This window comes from Corvus brachyrhynchos, unplaced genomic scaffold, assembly GCF_000691975.1.
Source record: "Corvus brachyrhynchos isolate BGI_N302 unplaced genomic scaffold, ASM69197v1 scaffold37, whole genome shotgun sequence".
Taxonomy (NCBI): domain Eukaryota; kingdom Metazoa; phylum Chordata; class Aves; order Passeriformes; family Corvidae; genus Corvus; species Corvus brachyrhynchos.
In genome coordinates this window covers 1647099-1665867 of record NW_008239289.1, presented here as the reverse complement: position 1 = coordinate 1665867, position 18769 = coordinate 1647099, and the positions used below count along the sequence as shown (strand labels likewise).

General features: G+C 37.8%; 1 protein-coding gene across 3 annotated transcripts in view; it reads right to left on the bottom strand.

The window, feature by feature from the left end:
* SLC28A3 (solute carrier family 28 member 3) overlaps positions 1–9098 on the bottom strand; it is a 39309-nt gene extending 30211 nt beyond the window's left edge. The window contains exons 1-2 of one of the 3 annotated variants that reach the window (XM_008638433.2): positions 8657–9098; positions 1012–1113 (exon numbers count right to left, since the gene is read on the bottom strand). In XM_008638433.2, coding sequence (XP_008636655.1) covers positions 1012–1113; positions 8657–8713 — 159 coding nt within the window. In that variant the 5' untranslated portion in view covers positions 8714–9098. The remainder of the gene's footprint in view (positions 1–1011; positions 1114–8656) is intronic. The other 2 variants (XM_017740468.1, XM_017740469.1) reach the window with 2 other exon arrangements.
* Positions 9099–18769: the final 9671 nt, after the last annotated feature.

Here is an 18769-nt window from a genome sequence, read left to right as displayed (position 1 = left end):
TCCTTTTTGCTGGCTTTTTTGAAGATGAAGGTATAGGCACCATCTACCACCTTTCTCTCCTAAGATCTCAGATCCCAATCTAGCTCCCAGGAGTTCTTATCGGAACAGTCTTAGTGATGCTTTCCATCACTGTATATCTGGAATTAATTCAACTTTGAGAGCAGAGACATCACTTTGGCAGCATGCCTTTGCTGCCTCTGATCATATCCAAGAAAACAATAGAAGGCAGAAATGAGTACCCACTGCATCAAGTATTCCTTATATGCTGCTTTGAGTACTATACCAAATTTGGCAAGTAGATATGATTACAACAGAACTGAATTTTTAGAGTAGCAAGTTATTTCTGGAGTGGGGATCTGAAAATATTAATACCTGACAATGGTAAAATAACTGTGGATTTTTTAACCTGACTCTCATGTCTTCATAGTGGGATATTCACTATGTGGGGTTAAACAAACATACAGGCAAAACAAGTCAAAATGAACATGTTGTTTATTACAGTAATCTGTATTGTGTTCTCTTCTTCTCTGGTCAGTTTTACACAGGACCTGTTTCCTCAAGTTTGTGTTTGTCTGAAATTTTCCCTATTTTGGATTTTTATTTCATAATTAAATGTTAATATATTATTAAATATTTAGTAATATGAATTCTCTGTCTGATTGGAAGATTGTATCTCTAAAACCAGGGATTACAGATTCTCTTTTACCACCTTCTTATGACAACGTGTGTCTATGTCAACTCCTCATCCACAGTCTTCCCTCTGATTACCATTTCTGATGCCTCTTTTGTATGAGGCCATTATGACATTAGAAAAGATTTTTCTGAGCCCTACACACCCTGTAATTTTGTTTTTTCCTTAATGTATTTTTGAGAACAAAACTCACTTCCCTGTTTATACATTTTAAATTATATTCAGATTTTGTTAGAACATCTTAGATATATTATTACATTGCTGACATTGAATTTGAGGTTTACTAATTTTCATAAGATTATTTGGAAGAAAAAACGTACCTGATTAGTATGCACTGTTTTCTTATTTTGTGAGTTCTTGATTGTCTGTGAATTGTCTCCAGTGCCTTTCAGATTTGTAACATCCACACCACCGCTGTCATTCTAGGACCAGAAATTATACTGGTTCAAATCAGAAGCTGAAAGCCTTTCTCATGTACAGTAAGAACTGATTTACACTCTGATGCCTGGGCTTCCATGGAAGAAAGTGAATGGGCAACAGGAAATGGCCTCAAGCTGCACCACAGGAGGTTTAGATTAGATATTAGGAAAAATTTCTTCACTGAAAGGGTGGTCAGGCATTGCAACAGGCTGCCCAGGGAAGTGATAGAATCACCATGCCTGAAGTTTTTTCCAAAAACCTGTAGATGTGGCACTTTGGGGACACAGTAATTGGTGAACATGGTGGTGCTAGATTAATGGTTGGACTCAATGATCCTAGAGGTCTTTTACTATCTAAATGATTCTACAGTTCTTGGTGTTACTTTACTGGAACAGGGAGCCCAAAACTTGGTGTGCAAAGCCTGGCTGTTCAGTTCCTGCACTATAGCCTTGGTCATGCATGGTGCTCATCTAATGTGAATCTGCTGTTTTCTTGACTAAACTCACATGTCTCCCATGGTGAATTGTGCTGCTCATTGTCTCAGGACTGGTTCAACAAGTTTATAAAAATCCAGCCCTTCTCCTCACCAAGGGCAAAATGGACTATTGGGGCCTTCCCCAGTTGTTAGTACCTTTGCTCTGGTATTTATGCTCCTTACATGGAGTAAATGTGAACATGTACTTCTATTGCTCTTAAAATAAGACACTCGGGGTACCTTTAAAGAGAGGAGTTAGTTTTACCAGACTGAGGGATGAAGACAGTCATAACCAGCCCCAGTATTTCTATATTTTTTTAAAATAAATTCTGAATCTCTCTTTCCTTGTTCCTTAACGTTTTGAAGGATACATTATCTCTTTTTAATGGTCCTAGAATGTCTGGTTCTTGGTTTTGTAAGAAAGCTGCTTAAACAAAATTTCAGATAACTTATACCTGCAGTCACTGTGAATGCTTTGTATTTCAGTAGTTTCTTATGGCAGCAGTTACAGTATGGTCAATTAATTGGGTTTTATTGCACGAAGTAGCTCATTATTTACATGGTAATAAACCCAGTAAGTTAATATTTACAACGACAACAATCACTTCCACATGAATAATACAAAATAAGCTGAATCATAGTAAATTATGATAAACACAGGAATAAGCAGTACTACTAGATATAAATTGAATTTTGCCTTTTAGCAGAAACATGACCTTAGAAGCAACTAGAACAATGCTCAGTAACATATTTTCCTTAAAGATACTTTGCCTCTAAACTTAACGAAAAATCAGTTTCAGTAAAAGTGTTTCTGTAACATTGTGTGTCTTGGAGAAGAGAGAGGAGTCACAAGAAGGTGTTTATTCAAGTGCTGTGGCCTTGATATATCAGTTCCCATGCTTCTACGTGAAGAGTTTCTTTTCCTTCCCGTAAGATAGAGATATTTCTTTTTCAAAAGCATTTGTTACTTGTTTGCCTTCTAACTATGCCATCATAAGAGTTTACTGTAGCTGCCCCTGCAATCAGCAACAAATGCAGCTACTGAATACTCCATACAATTAAAAAAAAAAAAAAATATCACAGGAAGCAGTGATTAACTGTACCACTGAGATATATTAAAAATACTACACAGGACAGCATAGTGAAGTCAAAGCTGTATAGTTCTGTAATTCACATACACACACACACACACACACTCTCCTGAGATAGTATCTTTGAAGATTTCTATACTTGGGGCTGAGGAAGAAAAGGTAGGTTTCCTAGGACTTTTGTCAGTAAATGTGTGAAAAACAATAAGCATGCAAGCTGCTGTCAACGAAATACACAGGTAAAGAACAATCTGTGTTGGAAGAAATCTCTAGAAATCACTTTGTCGAATCCACCACTCAAGTGTAACAATTACCTAAGAGTTTCATTTATAGAGTAATTGAATATATGAATGTATGAGTATTGTAACAAATGTAACAAAACCAGTAAGAGCACCACACGATTGCTGGAATTCAGTAGCCCATGGTGCAGAATGGTAGATTTTTGTCCTTCTCTGTGAACATAAAAAGTCCCTATTTCAACTGATCATATCACATTTCTGGAATATTACTGATTCAGTAGAAACTGCTTAATTACTATTGATAACAAGTTTACTTTATGGCACTCATTCAAAGACTGTTGACTAGAACAGTCTTTGAATGAGTGCCATAAAGCTGAGTAATTTTCTTATTTCACAGCTGTTTTTTAAAGCACTGTCTCTTCATCCTCCCCTTTATAGAATTATTTTGTTTGTTTTGTTTGGTGAAAACATTTAATCCTACTGCTTGAAGACAAAAGGCTATTTTTAATTTCTAATAAGAACAGAAATATTCAAGTGATAAATAAAACTGCCTATTCCCTTTTCTTGTTTGCTTACTGTCTGAGTTGCTGAAGGAGCTTCTCAACAAAATGTCAGTCTGTGCATATCACCTGCTGTTTGGTGATTGCTATCTAAGCACCCAGCACAGGCAGAAAATGTGTATCCCATTTAAGAAGTATCCTTTTCCAGCTACCTGTAAATGTCTGGAGAACAAAACACTGTAAAAGCAAATGGGAGTTCAAGCCCTAGGAACTACAGTTAGCACAGTCCTGTTATGAGCACAGACCAGTCCAGCAGTATGTAAAGTCACTTCTGAAACTTCAATCTCCAGGTGACATGAGAGCAGGAAGTTCACAGAGAAGCTTGGATGGGAAAATTCTCTTTGCTTTAGTTCAGTTCATAGTTAAAGGATTACAGAATAGATTCATCTATTTTGAATGTTTGCAATACGAAAAGTGTTTTGAAATTCTGCTTCTGCTTTCACAAGCTGCTTTGCTTTGACTGACTGGAATTCCACTCTTGTGAAGTATTTGATTAAATAACAAGGGCATAGAGCTGTCTCAGCTGTGTAAGTGAAATGTTCTTACAATGTTTGTTTAGCTCCCCTAGATGAGTTGTTCATTCATCAAGTATTGTTGCACAACTACATTCATGGCCCTTCCCTGACTTTTCCTCCTTGCTTTTGAAGGAGGAGGGATTTTGCAAAGAGCTAGTAACTTCTATTGTGCTTTTAAGAATAGCAGACACTCTGGAGTAGATGGTGTTACACTCATGCTAGTTAGGGATGAAAACAGGCTGGCCATCAGTGCATCCAGACTGCTACTTAAACTGTTTATGGTTTAAGGGTGGGTCCTTACATTATACTGGAGATTAGAATCAGGATACTCAAAGAACTCAGTGGAAAACAGAGGCTTCAAAAGCAAATAGTTTAAGTTATAATATCGGATTTTGTTGCATCTTATTAGATTTTTAATTGTATTCGCCCAGCAGCCGTGAAGCCATCTAGTTTACAGATCAAAATTGCTTTTCTTTAAATGTTCAGTGCAACTGAACACCATTCATCTAAATTTTCCCTCATGTATTATTTTTTTCTAGCCAGTGACATGATTCTGAAGGAGTTTAAATGCATTTTAAATATTGAGGAAGAATCTTTTTAAATTAATGACAACTGCACTCATAAATACCTGCCGAATTATAAAACTCAGTGTACAAGACAGGAAGGATGAATGTTCATTATCCACGTACTAAACTACAGTAAATGAGCTGTAGAAACAACAGATAAGAAACAGGTACTGCCGGATTTAAATTTAGCAGACTAAGTCTTCATGGGCTGTTTTGAAAAGGACTGTAAATAAGACTCCCCACCACTGAGTATATTGTTGTTTTCTTTAAAAATTTAGGTTGTCAGGGTAAGATAGTTCGATAGTATCCTGAAATGTAGAGTTTTTTATTAAAAAAACCCCAAGTATGGCTTTGGAAAGCAAGTTTTGAAAATGTGGAAAAGGACTGCATAATTTCCTGACTGTATTTGGTTAAGCAATGCAGTGCAACACCGCCTCCATTTCCAAGGGTAAACATAACAGTGATGCTCACGAAATATAAATTCTTAATAGCATCTACAGCCTAAATTAACCAACCAGACAAGAGTATCTAGGCAGCTGTGAAGAATGGCAATAAACAGAAATGGCATTTTTTAGGACATGTTTTAAGCTTGTTCAAATGAAATGGAGTACAAATACTGCATGCATTATGGCAATACCAATGTCCTACCCTTTGGCAGAATTTGAAAGGGGATCCTTCCTCAAGTCAACTTCTTAAGAGCATGGTATGCTCTGCTACAGAAACAGGTACAGGCTGTTTAATGCATCATAACACTAACAATAGGAGGCCAGTAAACAATAATTACTTATTAGCTGTTACTTCCCTTTGCATTGTATTTATTTTATGTTTGCCTCTGTGTTGCTTTTAAATGTAGGGGAGCTTATTTGTCCCACGTACCATTCCTTTTTATGATGCAACTTTTATCATTCCTTATGGAGTAAGTGTGACTTGATGTTTAATGTTATCAGAGATTTGAATCATCAGAACTGATTAGATAAAAATTTTGCCTCTTAAATGAGGGCTAAATACAAGCGAGGTAAATCCAATCTCAGTTTTAGGGTTATTGTTAGTGATACAGGGTTTATGAGCAGGAAAATCTGTCAGCAAGTGTAGTGATCCTCCAGCCAGCAGTGCCATCAGTGAGAAGTTAACTGAACCACCTTGCAGACAAGAGATACAGTTGCGTTTCCACATATTACGTATGACATTATTGTAGCTATAGATACACAATCTATTACTCTGGTACATAGACACTTATCAGGAACAATTTTCTGAATTGAGCATAATGATTTAAGTTCCTTAAATTACATGACATTTTTAAGATAGAAAAAAAATTAACAACCTGAGTGTCTCATTATAAACAGTGCAGCAATCTGTTGATTCTGGTTATGAGACAGCATCCAAAGCAGGTAACTTTAGCATGTAAGTCTTAACTACCACATTGGGTTTTATTAAAGTAAATACTTTATTACTGAAGTGTAGGGGCATGCTAGGGAAGACTGGCAATATGGATAAAGCTATGTATCTTCTTAAAACCAGTACAAAAACCTCACTTGTAATACACTCAAATGGCTGTTGGTAATTGAGATGCTCCTAGTATCAAAAAGAGAGACAAAGAGAGATACAGCAGAGGGGAAAATTTGGGGTTTATAGTCTGTTTTCTTTTGAGACCATTTTGAGCTGTTAATGAGGGGGAAATTTGCTTTTGGGTCTCCCAGGTACTGGCATTATCACAAGGCAATAATGCAGGACTTGCAAGTTCAGTGCTATATTCCAGTGGAAACTGCACTGTGTACTAAACAAGTAGCTGATATTTTGCAGAACCATGCATTTTTAAAAATGCAATTAATGGTATTAATATAATTTCATGCTAGATTGATGCATGTCATATCTGAAAGTTAACGTTGGTTAACAGAGGGTGTACTACAGTACCACTGAAAATGGTGATGCAGTGAAATGCTTCTGTGATGAGTGAAAATCTTTTCACAGTGCAGATGGATGTGTTTATATATCGATAGCAAATGAGAAATTGAGAAGAGCTCATAGTTACCTCCCTTTGACCATTAGCAGGACAAGTCAAAAAGCGGACTACTCTATATTACAACTTATTCATCCTGTTGGAGTCCCTTTGCAACAGAAAACACAATGCTTCTCATTCCTGACTTAATAAAGATCTGATATGCTCCTTCGTCCATCTTGCTAGCCTTGAGCTGCTTTGTATTACATTGAGAGCTGTTTTGCTAACTTAGGCGCTTTATAAAACAAATTACCTAACTCGGATTTACTTTGTCTCTCTCTTACCTTATCCCCTTGTGCACTACTCATTAAATGGTTCAGGTGCATCTGAAGGTACCTATGGATACTTAAAATGGTACGTAAACAGATACATAAAATGGTTGAAATTAAACCTTTTCCGGAACACTTCTGTGATTTAAGTAAGATACTCATTGCTTAATACTGTAAGACATTGTTATTTTGAAGGAATTTAAGTGTTCACTCTTTGTGCAAGAAAAGCTTAAATACAAGAAAGAGTGGGCAATTATGAGATTGTTTACTTTTCAGTGGCTTTTACTATGAAGTGATTTATTTGCTTATATACAGAAGTTTACCTATTTCCTGCTGCATCTTCTTTTCTCCAGAGAGTGACTTACGTGTTGAAACAGAGAGAGACAGTATCAAAGTAAATAAAAATGGTCCAGGTGAGCTAGCTGAGTAAGGCAGAGGATTAACCCAGGTCACTGTACTGTGCTCCACGGACCTCTGAAGAAAAACGTGATTTTCAGCTTAGGCCGTTCAAGAGAGCTCAACACCGAGCTTCTGTAGCTAGGACTCCTCTCCTTTTTGAGTTTGTAAGCACACTTTGGGAGCTGATTAAAGTAGCTTAGGCACACATTTTGTGTGAAAACACAGACAGGATGAAACCTTCTCTTATCTCGTTCCCTTGAACTGAGGGAGACTCAAGTTCAAATTGCTTGTCTGTCTGCTCCGAAGCACAGATGCGTTGAAGGCTCTCTGATTACCCAGGAGAATGCCCTAACCACTGGGCTATCATGTTTTAAGAGTTATCTCTCTTGCCAACATTCCGTAAATATTCCCTGATGTCCCTGTCTGTCCCTATAGCGCAATGAATAAATACACAGAGCGGTTGAATGTCGCTGATGTTAGGTAATAGTCCACATGCTTAGCATCTGCAAAGATCCTTCTGTGTTATTTGAATAGTGTCGGCTGAGCTCAGGGGCAGCGTAAGGATCGGAGGCTGCAAAGGAGAGCAAGAGGCTGCTTTGCTAACATAGCTTCAGAGTACTTCAGAGCCACTGTCTCTCCCCAGCCTATTCTACTTTCAGCAAAAACTACAGTGAGCCAGCCAGGCTGCGGGTTCACAAGTTTCTGTTTGTCCCTGATCTAATTCCAGTGAAAGCACAGGGATGCTGGACACTGAAAAAGAATAAATAACAAGTTTTGGGGGTTTGCTTTTTTTTTTTTTTTTTTTGGTGGTGCTTGTTTGTTTGGGGGGGCTTGTGCTTCCGCTTTTGAAATCTGCGTTTTTTAAGAAGCTGTTAACGTTACTTTATACCCGGAAAACGCAACACCTTCTGGGCTGGCTCCTTACCTTCTCTCTTTGTTCTTCTCGAGAGCATAGCAAGACAATTGCAGTTACTTTATGTATGTAAGAATGATTTGCCCCACTATGATTACATTACTATTTTTCTCATATTATTGATATACGTTGCTTTGATAAGTTATATGTCCACTGCATGATGATGACCTTCTCTTCAACAGAACTGTAAATTACCTATCCTCAGGAAAAAACAGCAGCTGATACAGCATATGGGAGCCAGTTGTGAGATTCATCAGCCTATGAAATATTACCGAGTCAGGACACATTTCGAAGATAGCTGTATACCACTGAGTAGAGCATACTCCTGAATACGCCAGTTGTGCTCAGACTGCTTTTTACAAGAGCCGTGTACTTTGGCAGGGTATCAGCATGTAGAGTGTTGTAAAATACCTGCAGGCACAGGGCAAAAAAAAAGCTTTTTCTTTGTTCTGGGGCTGAATTAAACGTTGTTCAACGTTATTAAGTCCTTTCTCTTCCCCATAAAGCAAAGGAAACCACGCTTACCTGGAAGGCCAAATTGTGCACTCCTGAGTGATCATGGTCAATCTCCGTCAACTCCATCTGCTTAGTGTGGACAAGAGAGGTCTGGGTGGACGTTGGAAGCTACTTGCAGCGCAGGGCAGAATCTGCCAGCACCTGATTAATCCATCCACGGGACTGGTATCACTTGAAGTCAATTAACTGGAGGCCTTCTCAGGTTACTCTTACTCCCACTTAGCTCCACCTTCTCGCTCCGCTGGCACAGCCCCTTTTGGCCAGCATGAAAAACGGCCTTCAGGGACAAGATTAGAGGATACCTGCAGGCCCAAGAAACATATTTCACCCAGTATATCTCTGGGTGGTCCTAAAAGCAAATGTGTATACTTATATGAATTCTGTCCTTCCTCACTTGCATGGGAGAAAACTCCACACCCAGATTTTGAGAGGCCACCATGGTTTTTGTCCTTTCTTACAGGTATTCTCAAGTCATTATTTTTGTGATATTATTGTAGCTTTATTTTCATAGTAGTTGGGGACTTCATCTAGCAGGAGAAAAACGAAAATGCGAACAACACTCAAAACTCTGACATGTACTGGTTAAACCACTTTCAGGTGGCATCCTGTACTTTATGGCACCGAGTCTTTTGGTTATCTGTCCACAGATTACTCACCTTTACCTGAGGAGTTTTTCTAATACTTTTCAGGCTTGCTATTTGCTGTATTGCAAGTAGATGTTCTTAAAACTATCAATTGAGTCTCTTATCCGCGTCTTTTGTTGGCTATGGACTTGGTGTATGCAGCTTGTTCTATATAAGTCCTGAAAATACTAGCACTATTACAGATGCCAACGTCAGATGGGATTTGTGTGAATATAAATTTTGCCGTTAAGAACAGCAAAAATGACAATGTTCTGTTTCTTGGAAATACAATAAAGTATATTTATGAATTCATTAGCTGCCTACATTCATAACTTTTTACATGCAGATGGAAAATGTCATGAGTTATGCCTCACCCTGTGAAAAGCAAAAAACTATGCCCTGTTTTACGTATAAAACCAGAATGGATTGGCATGACTGAATATATTATTTGAAATAATGAACGATTACATGAAAAATAAGATGATGCATCTTTCTGAGTAATCTTCCAACTGTTTTACTAATATTATAAATCATACTGTTGCAATATGTGCTTTCTGAATATTTTAACTATTGCTCAAAAAGGAGGACTAGCTGGGTTTTTGTTTTTGCAAGGAGTGTAGGGTTTTTAATGATTTTTAGATTTGCAGTGTTCAGAATATTTTTGGTGACCCAGGTTTTGAAATTAATGTGTTTATTGTTAGTTGTATTTGCCGTGTGAGTAGATAAAATTTTCTGACTAATTACTTCTCTCTACACAACACTTTTCAGCAAGAAATAACTACAAATATTTTTAACGAGTTTTTATACTATTGCCTGCTGATTTCTGCATACCTCAGCTGCTTTGCCTTCCTTTCTTCCTTCTATCCTCCTTCCAATTCTAAACATGGTTTTACTACAAGAAGGCAGAGGAAACAAGGCAGTGAATAATTTTCAAAACCAGTCCATGCAATCTTATAGTCTGTAATCTGCATTTGCATGGTTGGAAGAAAGTCCTACCCTCCTAACAATTACAAGACAAAGTATTTTCTGCTATTGCTTTTCGTCTTCTGGCAACTCAGATAATTTTTAAATCTCTCTTTCTCATTAAAAAATCTCAGAATAACACTAACTCAATAATTTCAGCGTGGTTTCCTCCTTTGAATTATATTTTATGTTAGAAAACTCACAGGCTATTTAAAACACAAATATCCACACATCCAAGAAAAATCTGAACTCACTATGAAAACCATGAAATATGCCATTTCTCTGTGGACAGAGGACCACACATTTAAAGAAAATTAGGTAACTCTCTGATATTTTTTGACATGATCAGTCAGAATTATATTTAATGTTTGATTTACAGAAACCCATTCCTGTTTCTGGTTAGTTTAAATACTTGAAGACATGTTATGTGTATGAGGGATATTGCATCCCACCATTTCAACTGATAACAAGCCTGAATGTCTGTTTTCCACTTATGTGATTCCTTTGGCCGCAAGAAAGCATTAAAGACTCACATTCTTAAATTTGAGGATGTTTTTACAACAATAGATTAATTGCTAGGCTGAAACAAATATGTGTTGCCAAAATTCTACTGACTAATAGCAGAGAAAAAAAATTACAATAATCTTAAAATTGCTTCCAAAGAAGAGTGTTAAGAAACTTTATGTTCCATCCCACTATTTCTGCATAAACTCTGGAATCTCTTTATCTTATTTAGAGGAAGACCAATCAAAAGGCCTAATTCTCTTAGTGAATTTCATATATAAATGAGATTTATATTTTTCCTAGTGTGAATAATACATGGAAGAAGTTTATTTTCATTTGAAGGAATAATTTTCCTGGGTGGTCCTCACTTCCATTTTTAATGGTAGAAGTTTATGAATTTATTGAAAGAATGCTGCTTTTTTAGTTAGCAGGCCTGCGAAACTAGGGAAGTAAAGTATTTTAGTGTATTAAAACAACAATCTGGAAAAGCAGAAACTACTTTTCATAGAGAGACTAAGGAAAATTTAATGTTAATGTATTGGGTATTTTTACAATATTATGTATAGCTGGTACAGTGAAGTACTGTTATTTCATCATACATATGACCAAAAGGTAGAAAATTAATAAAATTTTGTAATTAATATTTTTTTAAAAGTTTTGAATGTAGCAGCTGTTTTCTTGAATCCTTTCCTCAAAACATGTGAAAAGTGGGTTTAGTCATTCCCCAGAAATTTTTAAGGAAGCTGAGTGTTATCACACCCTCAGAGTGTTTTTCCTTGTATTCTAATGCAGCTGAAGGAAACAAGAAGTCTTGTTAGTTGGAGGGGCTTTCAGCTGAGCTTTTTGCTTAGAGGTCTGAGTGGCAAAGAAACTGAATGCTATGGCAAGTAAATAAAATATTTTGTTAGCAAATGAAACATTCCCACTGCTAAATAACCCTGCCATGAAATCCTAGTCACAAGGTAAAGCATTCAGAACATCTTTGTGCTTCAAGTAACAGCACAGCAATGCTCAACTTGCTCTGAAATTGTCACACAGACTGGCTAGGCCAGAAAGGTTTTTTTGGGTAGTACAAAAATATACAAATATACAAATATACAGAAATAACAGCACTGCTTAACTGTACACACAGCAGGCAAATACATAGCAGCGTGATTCCTAATAATTTATTGGGTGCATAGAGAAGATGACCAGGAGTCTGAAAAAACAAGGTATTTAAAAAAACAGTACGGTCATTCTGGGTTTTTTTCATTGTTGAACTGTGAGAAGCAACTTCATAGTTAGAACCTGTAAAGTTCTAAATTTCAAAAATTCAAAACTTTTACATTCTAAAATGATCCTATTCATTATGTATAATTTTGTTAGCATTACTCTGCTGTGATTCCAAGAACATTTCAGTTAAAATTTTCAAAAGCAATGAGATAGACAAAACTCAATTTTTCATACATGTCCTGAGTAAACTGCACCTCAGAGGAAAGGTGAATGAAAAAAATCATGGTTACCATTGACAAATGGTTGGCAAGTAGAAGATTAGTTGCTTTACATTTTGCTATATGTCCTCACATTTATGTAGCCAGTCCTGCTTATGTCTTCTGACTTCTCTGAGTGAAAAAGGTGTCTTCCATGTTTGAAAAGACATGGGCCCAAAAGATATTTTTGTCAAGATCTATAACCTCCAAGCTTCAGGTGTTCGCAGTATGGCCTATTCAGTTTTTAGAAACATTTTCATACCAGTGTCAAAGATAAACTATAACCCTTCACCTCATCATGAGAATAAAGGGTTAAGGGAAGAAAGTACTGTCTTGGGGGGAAAAAACCCCACAATTTTATGTGTGTAAAATTGTCCCTCAACACACACTTTTCTTGGAAAATGTGGCTTTGGGACTCATTTTTATCAAAGGAGGATTTCCCCTCCAAATTCTCAGGTACTGCTTTCACATTTTTAAAGGAAAAGCAGACCGTGAAAAGCTCTTAAAAAAATAAAAACAGTTTTAAAAAATGCATAACGGTGTCAAGTTGGATGAGACTTGGACACAAATCCCTGGATCTCCACTTTAAAAATCGTTTATGTCTGTACAAAGTGACTGTAAATGAGGTGGCCGAGTGACCAGGTGCTGTCTCCATTTCTCCCTGGTTCTGCTCTGAGTTCAGCTTTGGTTCTTGCTGGTCGCAGACTCTTGCCCAGTTAAGTCTCCAGCTCCTACTGTGACTTGCGCCTCTCCCTCTGTGATCTTTCGAAATCAGTATGAATTTGAGCAGACTTATTCTCTTCCTTGTTTCTCTTGTCTTGTTCACTTCCTCGTTTTTCTGTGACAGTATAAATGAAACATACTCATACTTCCCCGTTGAACTAAAATTGCTCCTTCACGGAAGGGAAACACTGTAAAAGAAGTGCATGATAACAAAAGCAATGAATTAGGGAGCAAAGACTTCTCAGAGGAAGGTCAAGGGCTTTGCGGGCGATTGTGTTTTACTTTGTGGCAAATACCTGTGTAAAGCTTAAAAAAAGGAGTCCTGGGCACGTATTCGTTTTTACTTTGTAATAATTTTGCCTTTCTGCAAAATTCCTGTTCAGTGGGATGAAATGCTACAGAGAGTTTACAAGACAGCCAATCCCTCCTGTTGCGAAAACCAGACCTCTGAGCTGGAAAGTGAATTACAGGTATCATTCCTTGTTGCACTTCCTGCAAAGGCAGGTGTGACCAACCCCGCTGGGAAATTAATTTTTAATTGTGATATAATGAAGAAATTGTAATTCTTTCTGTAATTCTAGTTGTAGTGTAGCTGCCACGTGCAAGGACCGTGTATACAGAGGTGTGCCTCTGGGCGTACCTGTAGTGCTTCACAGGAACTTCCCAGCTTGTTTCTGTACAGATGAGAGAGTGGACTCATTTGTGACAAATCACTTCACTGAATTCCTAGTTTGCTTTGTCTCAAAGCAACTGCTTAGTTGACACTGGACCTCCCCAAGTGCTGGATTCACAGAGGTGCCAAGGCGTTTTGCCGGCAGCCCCCGTACGAGGCTGAGACAAGTTGATAGGCGTTACTTGCACATTGAGATGTGTCAATGGATATCCTGGGTGGAGAAACTGAATAATCCTGGCAGCTCCTCCGGGCAAGGCAGCTCCTACCCAGTGAAAAAAGTTGACCAAAAGGTGCATAGATAAGAAAATTTGAATAACGACTAGAAACTGATCCTGCATATGTAGGAATAGCAAGGTAGAATAGTCTTTTGTCCACTGCCAAGATAATTAGAATATGCTTTGTAGGTACTTAAAATTAGCCCATGGCAGTTTATCATGCCCTTATTAGGGTAGTTATCCTGCTTATAGGACTAGAATCTAGCAGGATCACTAGGGTTGTAAAAATTTATTTCAATTACAATTCAGGAGTCTGATGTGATCCAGTGAAAATGCCATTGCAACGCTTGCAGTGGTGAGTCCTGCACCATCTGCATAGTGACTGACAGCCATGTTTGAGAGATCTGGGTCTCCACGAAAGCATTACCTTATCAGTGCAAAAGATCACAGGAAATTATTTTTGTAACTAGCACTCTGTGGGTGAATATTTGTACAGGTCAGAGTATTGTTTCAAAACCAAAAATTCTGGTATAAACCAACATAAATTTTTACTACTTGTTTAAAAGTGAGGTGAGAATCTATCGAGTCGGTGGTTTGTTTTTTTTTTTAGTGCTTGTTGTGTATTTGTTTGTTGTTGTTACAATCCAAACAATGATACTTACCTACTTCTTGAGGTTTTTTTTTACATAAGTAAATGCAGATATCCTGCCTGTGCAGTATAAACTCGAGTATAGTACCGATTTTCAAGCTCTAGAAGTACAAATTAACATTTTCCTTATAATAAAGAATTTCAAAATAACTAAAAAGAGGACAGACAGATCAGAAATCTGAGAAACCTGAGCAAAAGTTCTGAAAGTCTGTCTGTCTACAAGGAAAAACTATACTTGTAGCACAAAACTTACTCTTCTCTGTGATTATTGCTTTCTTTAAAATGTTCTAAATAAGTTCTAAAACTTAATAGGGTTTCTGGAGCTTGTAACTGCAAGAGGATGTTGATAAGCAGGAGCTTAAACTAGTCAGTGGGAATCCTCGCTGTCTGGGTAATGAAGAGAAAGTCCCAAGAAATTCTGTACTTACATTCTTTACATTTAATGATAAATCACTTATTATTACTGAGATCCAAGGTAATTAGAAACTGTAAATATACAGTGCTCAGTGTGGTTCCCTGTGGAGACACTCATTACACAGACAACAAACATTCACTGCTGTAATGATGGCAACCAGCAGTTTATAGAGCTGGAACCATCGCAGTGAGGTTGAACATTTTTACACAGAACTGTAACCTGCAGTCCAAGTTACTTAGATCTGAAAAGCAGCAGAGGTTTAACCTTGAAGTCTCTGCAAGACTGTCTTAACTGCCAGCAAATGGTCCTGTCTTTCCTTTTTTTGAAACCGTCACCTGGTCACACCGGCAGTTCAGCAAACCCTAATTTACGGCACCTCCAGCGTCAGGGGCTCCTTAAGAACACAAAAGTCGTAGGAGGTAGAGGATTGGGGTGCATGCTACTCTGAGTACCTTTAATTTAGTGTACTAGTACTAGAAGTACTTTTCACCTAGGACAGATAAAAAGGTCTATTCAATGACATGCAGTAATATACTAACACAAGCTCCAAGCTCTTTTTGGGCAAATTTCTACCCATTAACTTTTACTTTTCGTTTGTGTGTCTGTTTGTTTTGATTGAGTTTTGTTTTGGTTTTTTGCTTGTGTGGTGCTGCTATTTCCTCTGAAAGAATGGCAAATACACTACTCATACACTTCCACTAAACAATGCTACCTTAATTATATACATAAATTTTGGTGGAATGGATGACTTGGAAGCAAGGCAAGCACACACTGAGGTTTTGAATTAATATGCCACAGGCCTATAGCAAGAACAAATCTTCAGAAATGAGACCAGTATGGAGGATAAAATCTTGAAGACAAATGAGGTTGAATTCTAAGTTACTGTGCTAAATCTCTCCCTCATGGTGATTCCCTATGTGTACTAGAGATGATACAGCATCTCTCTGCTTGATGCAATGGGAACACCCAGCATGATTCTATTAAAGGTCATTTCTCGAGTGCTGAATGCAATTTGAAAGAAACAGAAGCATGAAAACCTTTTACAAGAAGGAATCCTACCCTTTGAATATCAGGAAGATGGTTCATTGGAATACTTAAATATGATTAAGCACCCTTTTATATTTTTTGTATATGTGTATTTTGCATTTATTGACCAGATGCAGAAGTTGAAGTAAAATATGCTTCAGAATAGAAAATAGATTCCTGGATTCTGAAATACTACACCAACCAAGGACAGCATGTGCACTCGGTTTGAACTCCAGGGCATTTTTTAAAATTGCTGCCTCCAGGGGAGGGAGAAACACGATCTAAGATGATCTTTTGAATTTTTAATGGATATTTAGAAGTTCAAGCCTCTGCAGCAGCTGAGGAGAGTTAAGTGAAGAGGTCAACAGTGGTTAAATAGCACTCTTAACATACCACTGTTAACACAGCCAAAACTGTTATCATCCTGATATCTTTCAGGGAGTACCCAGCTTAGAGAACAATAGGGGGACTTCTAGGTTGCTCCAGCATCACAGCAGTGTTTCCCAGACCAGTTCTTCCAGCTGAAATCAACTCAGTGTTGGAGCCTGGAGGTGTTTGTACCCTGTGTCATTCCAGCAGGACCATTTCACCCATCCTCTGCACTGTTTGCTTTGTCTGGGAAACAGTCAAACTCCTCTTGAAAGACAGCCAGCCTGGAATTATGCCTAAGAATAAAAAATACGTGTTCTAAGCACAATCTCCCACTCCTCACTAAGAAATTTGGGATATTCATTTAAGGTCCAGAGACACAAAACTGCATCTTGTCTGTCAACACAAAGGGCTTAACAGGGCATAAGTGGATTTGGACAACCAGTACCATAAAATATTCCTCCTTTCGCCAGTGGATCCTGTGTTTGAGCAACTAATCTATTAGTGGGAAATTTATATTTGCAGTCTCATTTTTGCAGCTCTCGTCTGACTTTGCATAAAAAAAAATCCAAGGCCTATTATAATGTTTCTCTACCACAGGCTGTATGCACTGATGGTTCATTAGTACACTTTCAGCTAAATATTTCCTGACCTAATGACTTTTTGAATTTTTTAAAATATGCTGCTTCATAGAGTAACCTGTTCATAAAACTGACACAACATAACTTAAAGACATTTATTCCTTGCTGACAGAAAAAACCGTAATCTATCTCACTTCACCTTATCACTAGAGTAATTTTTCTTTCAGCTTTTTCAACAGTAGAGTGCTCTCTAGCAGATTTATGTGACCTACATCCAAAGACTGATGACACACAACAATGTTGTTGCAGAAGAATTGGCTACTCTTTGTTTATCTAGCTTGTACTAAAAACACTTTTGAAATTTGGTGATAGATACACACAGAACTTCTACACAGAGAATCCTGTTCACTTCAGTCTTCTGATTCCCCATATAGTTCCTTTTAATTTTGGCAGATCTCATGCAGGTTCCAATTTCTCTGCACGTCTTTAAATTTCACATGTTGCAGCCTGTATAGGTCTATGGGGTCTTTGAATTTTACTGGTGAATAAATGAGATCTTTTTAAGAAGTAGGTGAGAGTGTACCATAAAGTCAAACTCTAATCCTTCCAGGATCCATTTCCAAACCTTAGTTGTGTAACCAAACACAACACAGTAGAGTGAGTCATGCTCAGTATGTATGAGGAGTAACACCTAGCTTAAAAGTAGTGAAGGGTAAAACAAATTGTTTATCATTGGACTAAAAAGTACATAATTAGTTTAGTAGCAGGAAGGAATTGCAACCTGAGGGCAAGATGTTCTAGTTAATTATGGAACTGAGTGCGGAACATAATGAGAGAAAAGATATTGTGTGCCAGAAAACTAGCAATTGCCAGTTGAATAGTGAATGCCACATGGGGAAAAAAAAGGGAAATAGCTTGTCACATCTCCTTTTATCCACTGAAATCCACTTCTTTTTTTAGTCTTGTCTTCCTTTGTGGACTTCTTTCACATTAAACAGGCTGTCCACTCTCCATCAGAAAAGCTGACTCTTCAGGCCATGCCTAACCAGTAAGATAAATGCTATACATCTGTTTCTGACTGACTAGCCAAGTCCTCTAAGGACAGCTCTAATTATTTGTGATGGATTATTCATTTTACAAAGCTTTACACTTAAGTACTTTAAAATATATTCGAAAATTCCACTGGAAGCAAATTGCCTTGCAGAGCTGTCTTGCACCAGCTGTATTTAAGATTAATTGTTAGGCAGCACCAAACCACACTACGTGGGAATCATATTACAGTCCTCGCAGTGATTGATGTGTAGAACTATGAAAGGTTAGGCGCACTTCCTGACCCCTTTCTTTCTTGGAAAGGGGAAACAAACACTAATAAATTATGTAATTTTAAGCAGAGGAGTAACATTTGTTGGTAGCAGAAATACAATATATGTGTGGTGTTCTCCAGATAGGCCACACACCAGAGACTGTCAGAGCAGGAAGTCTCTGTTTACCCTGAAGTGACAGTGTTACCAAGCACTGGTCTTTTGAGCTGTCTTTCAGGTCTGCATAGTGAATGCAAGCATTATTCTTCCTATTTCGCATACATGGTTATTCATACATATACCCTGATTCCCTGACAAAGTAACAGAACAAAAGTATCTGGTCCATGCATCCTGATAGATGCACTCTTTAGTGTATATTTGTATCGGTTTTCCTGCCAAGAGTCAAAGTTTGACTTGAAAGACAGTGCTAGATCCCCCCGCCGCTTGTGAGAACTCCAAATGGGGAGGTCATCCTTGGTCCTAGATCCTCTGTGGAGACTCAGGAGCAGTCAACTCCCTGCTCACATCCTCTGGTGACACTGAAATCCCACCTTCTGTTTTCCTGCGGTATCTACTCCTTGGATTAACGGTAACCCTCCTCTTTTCAGCAC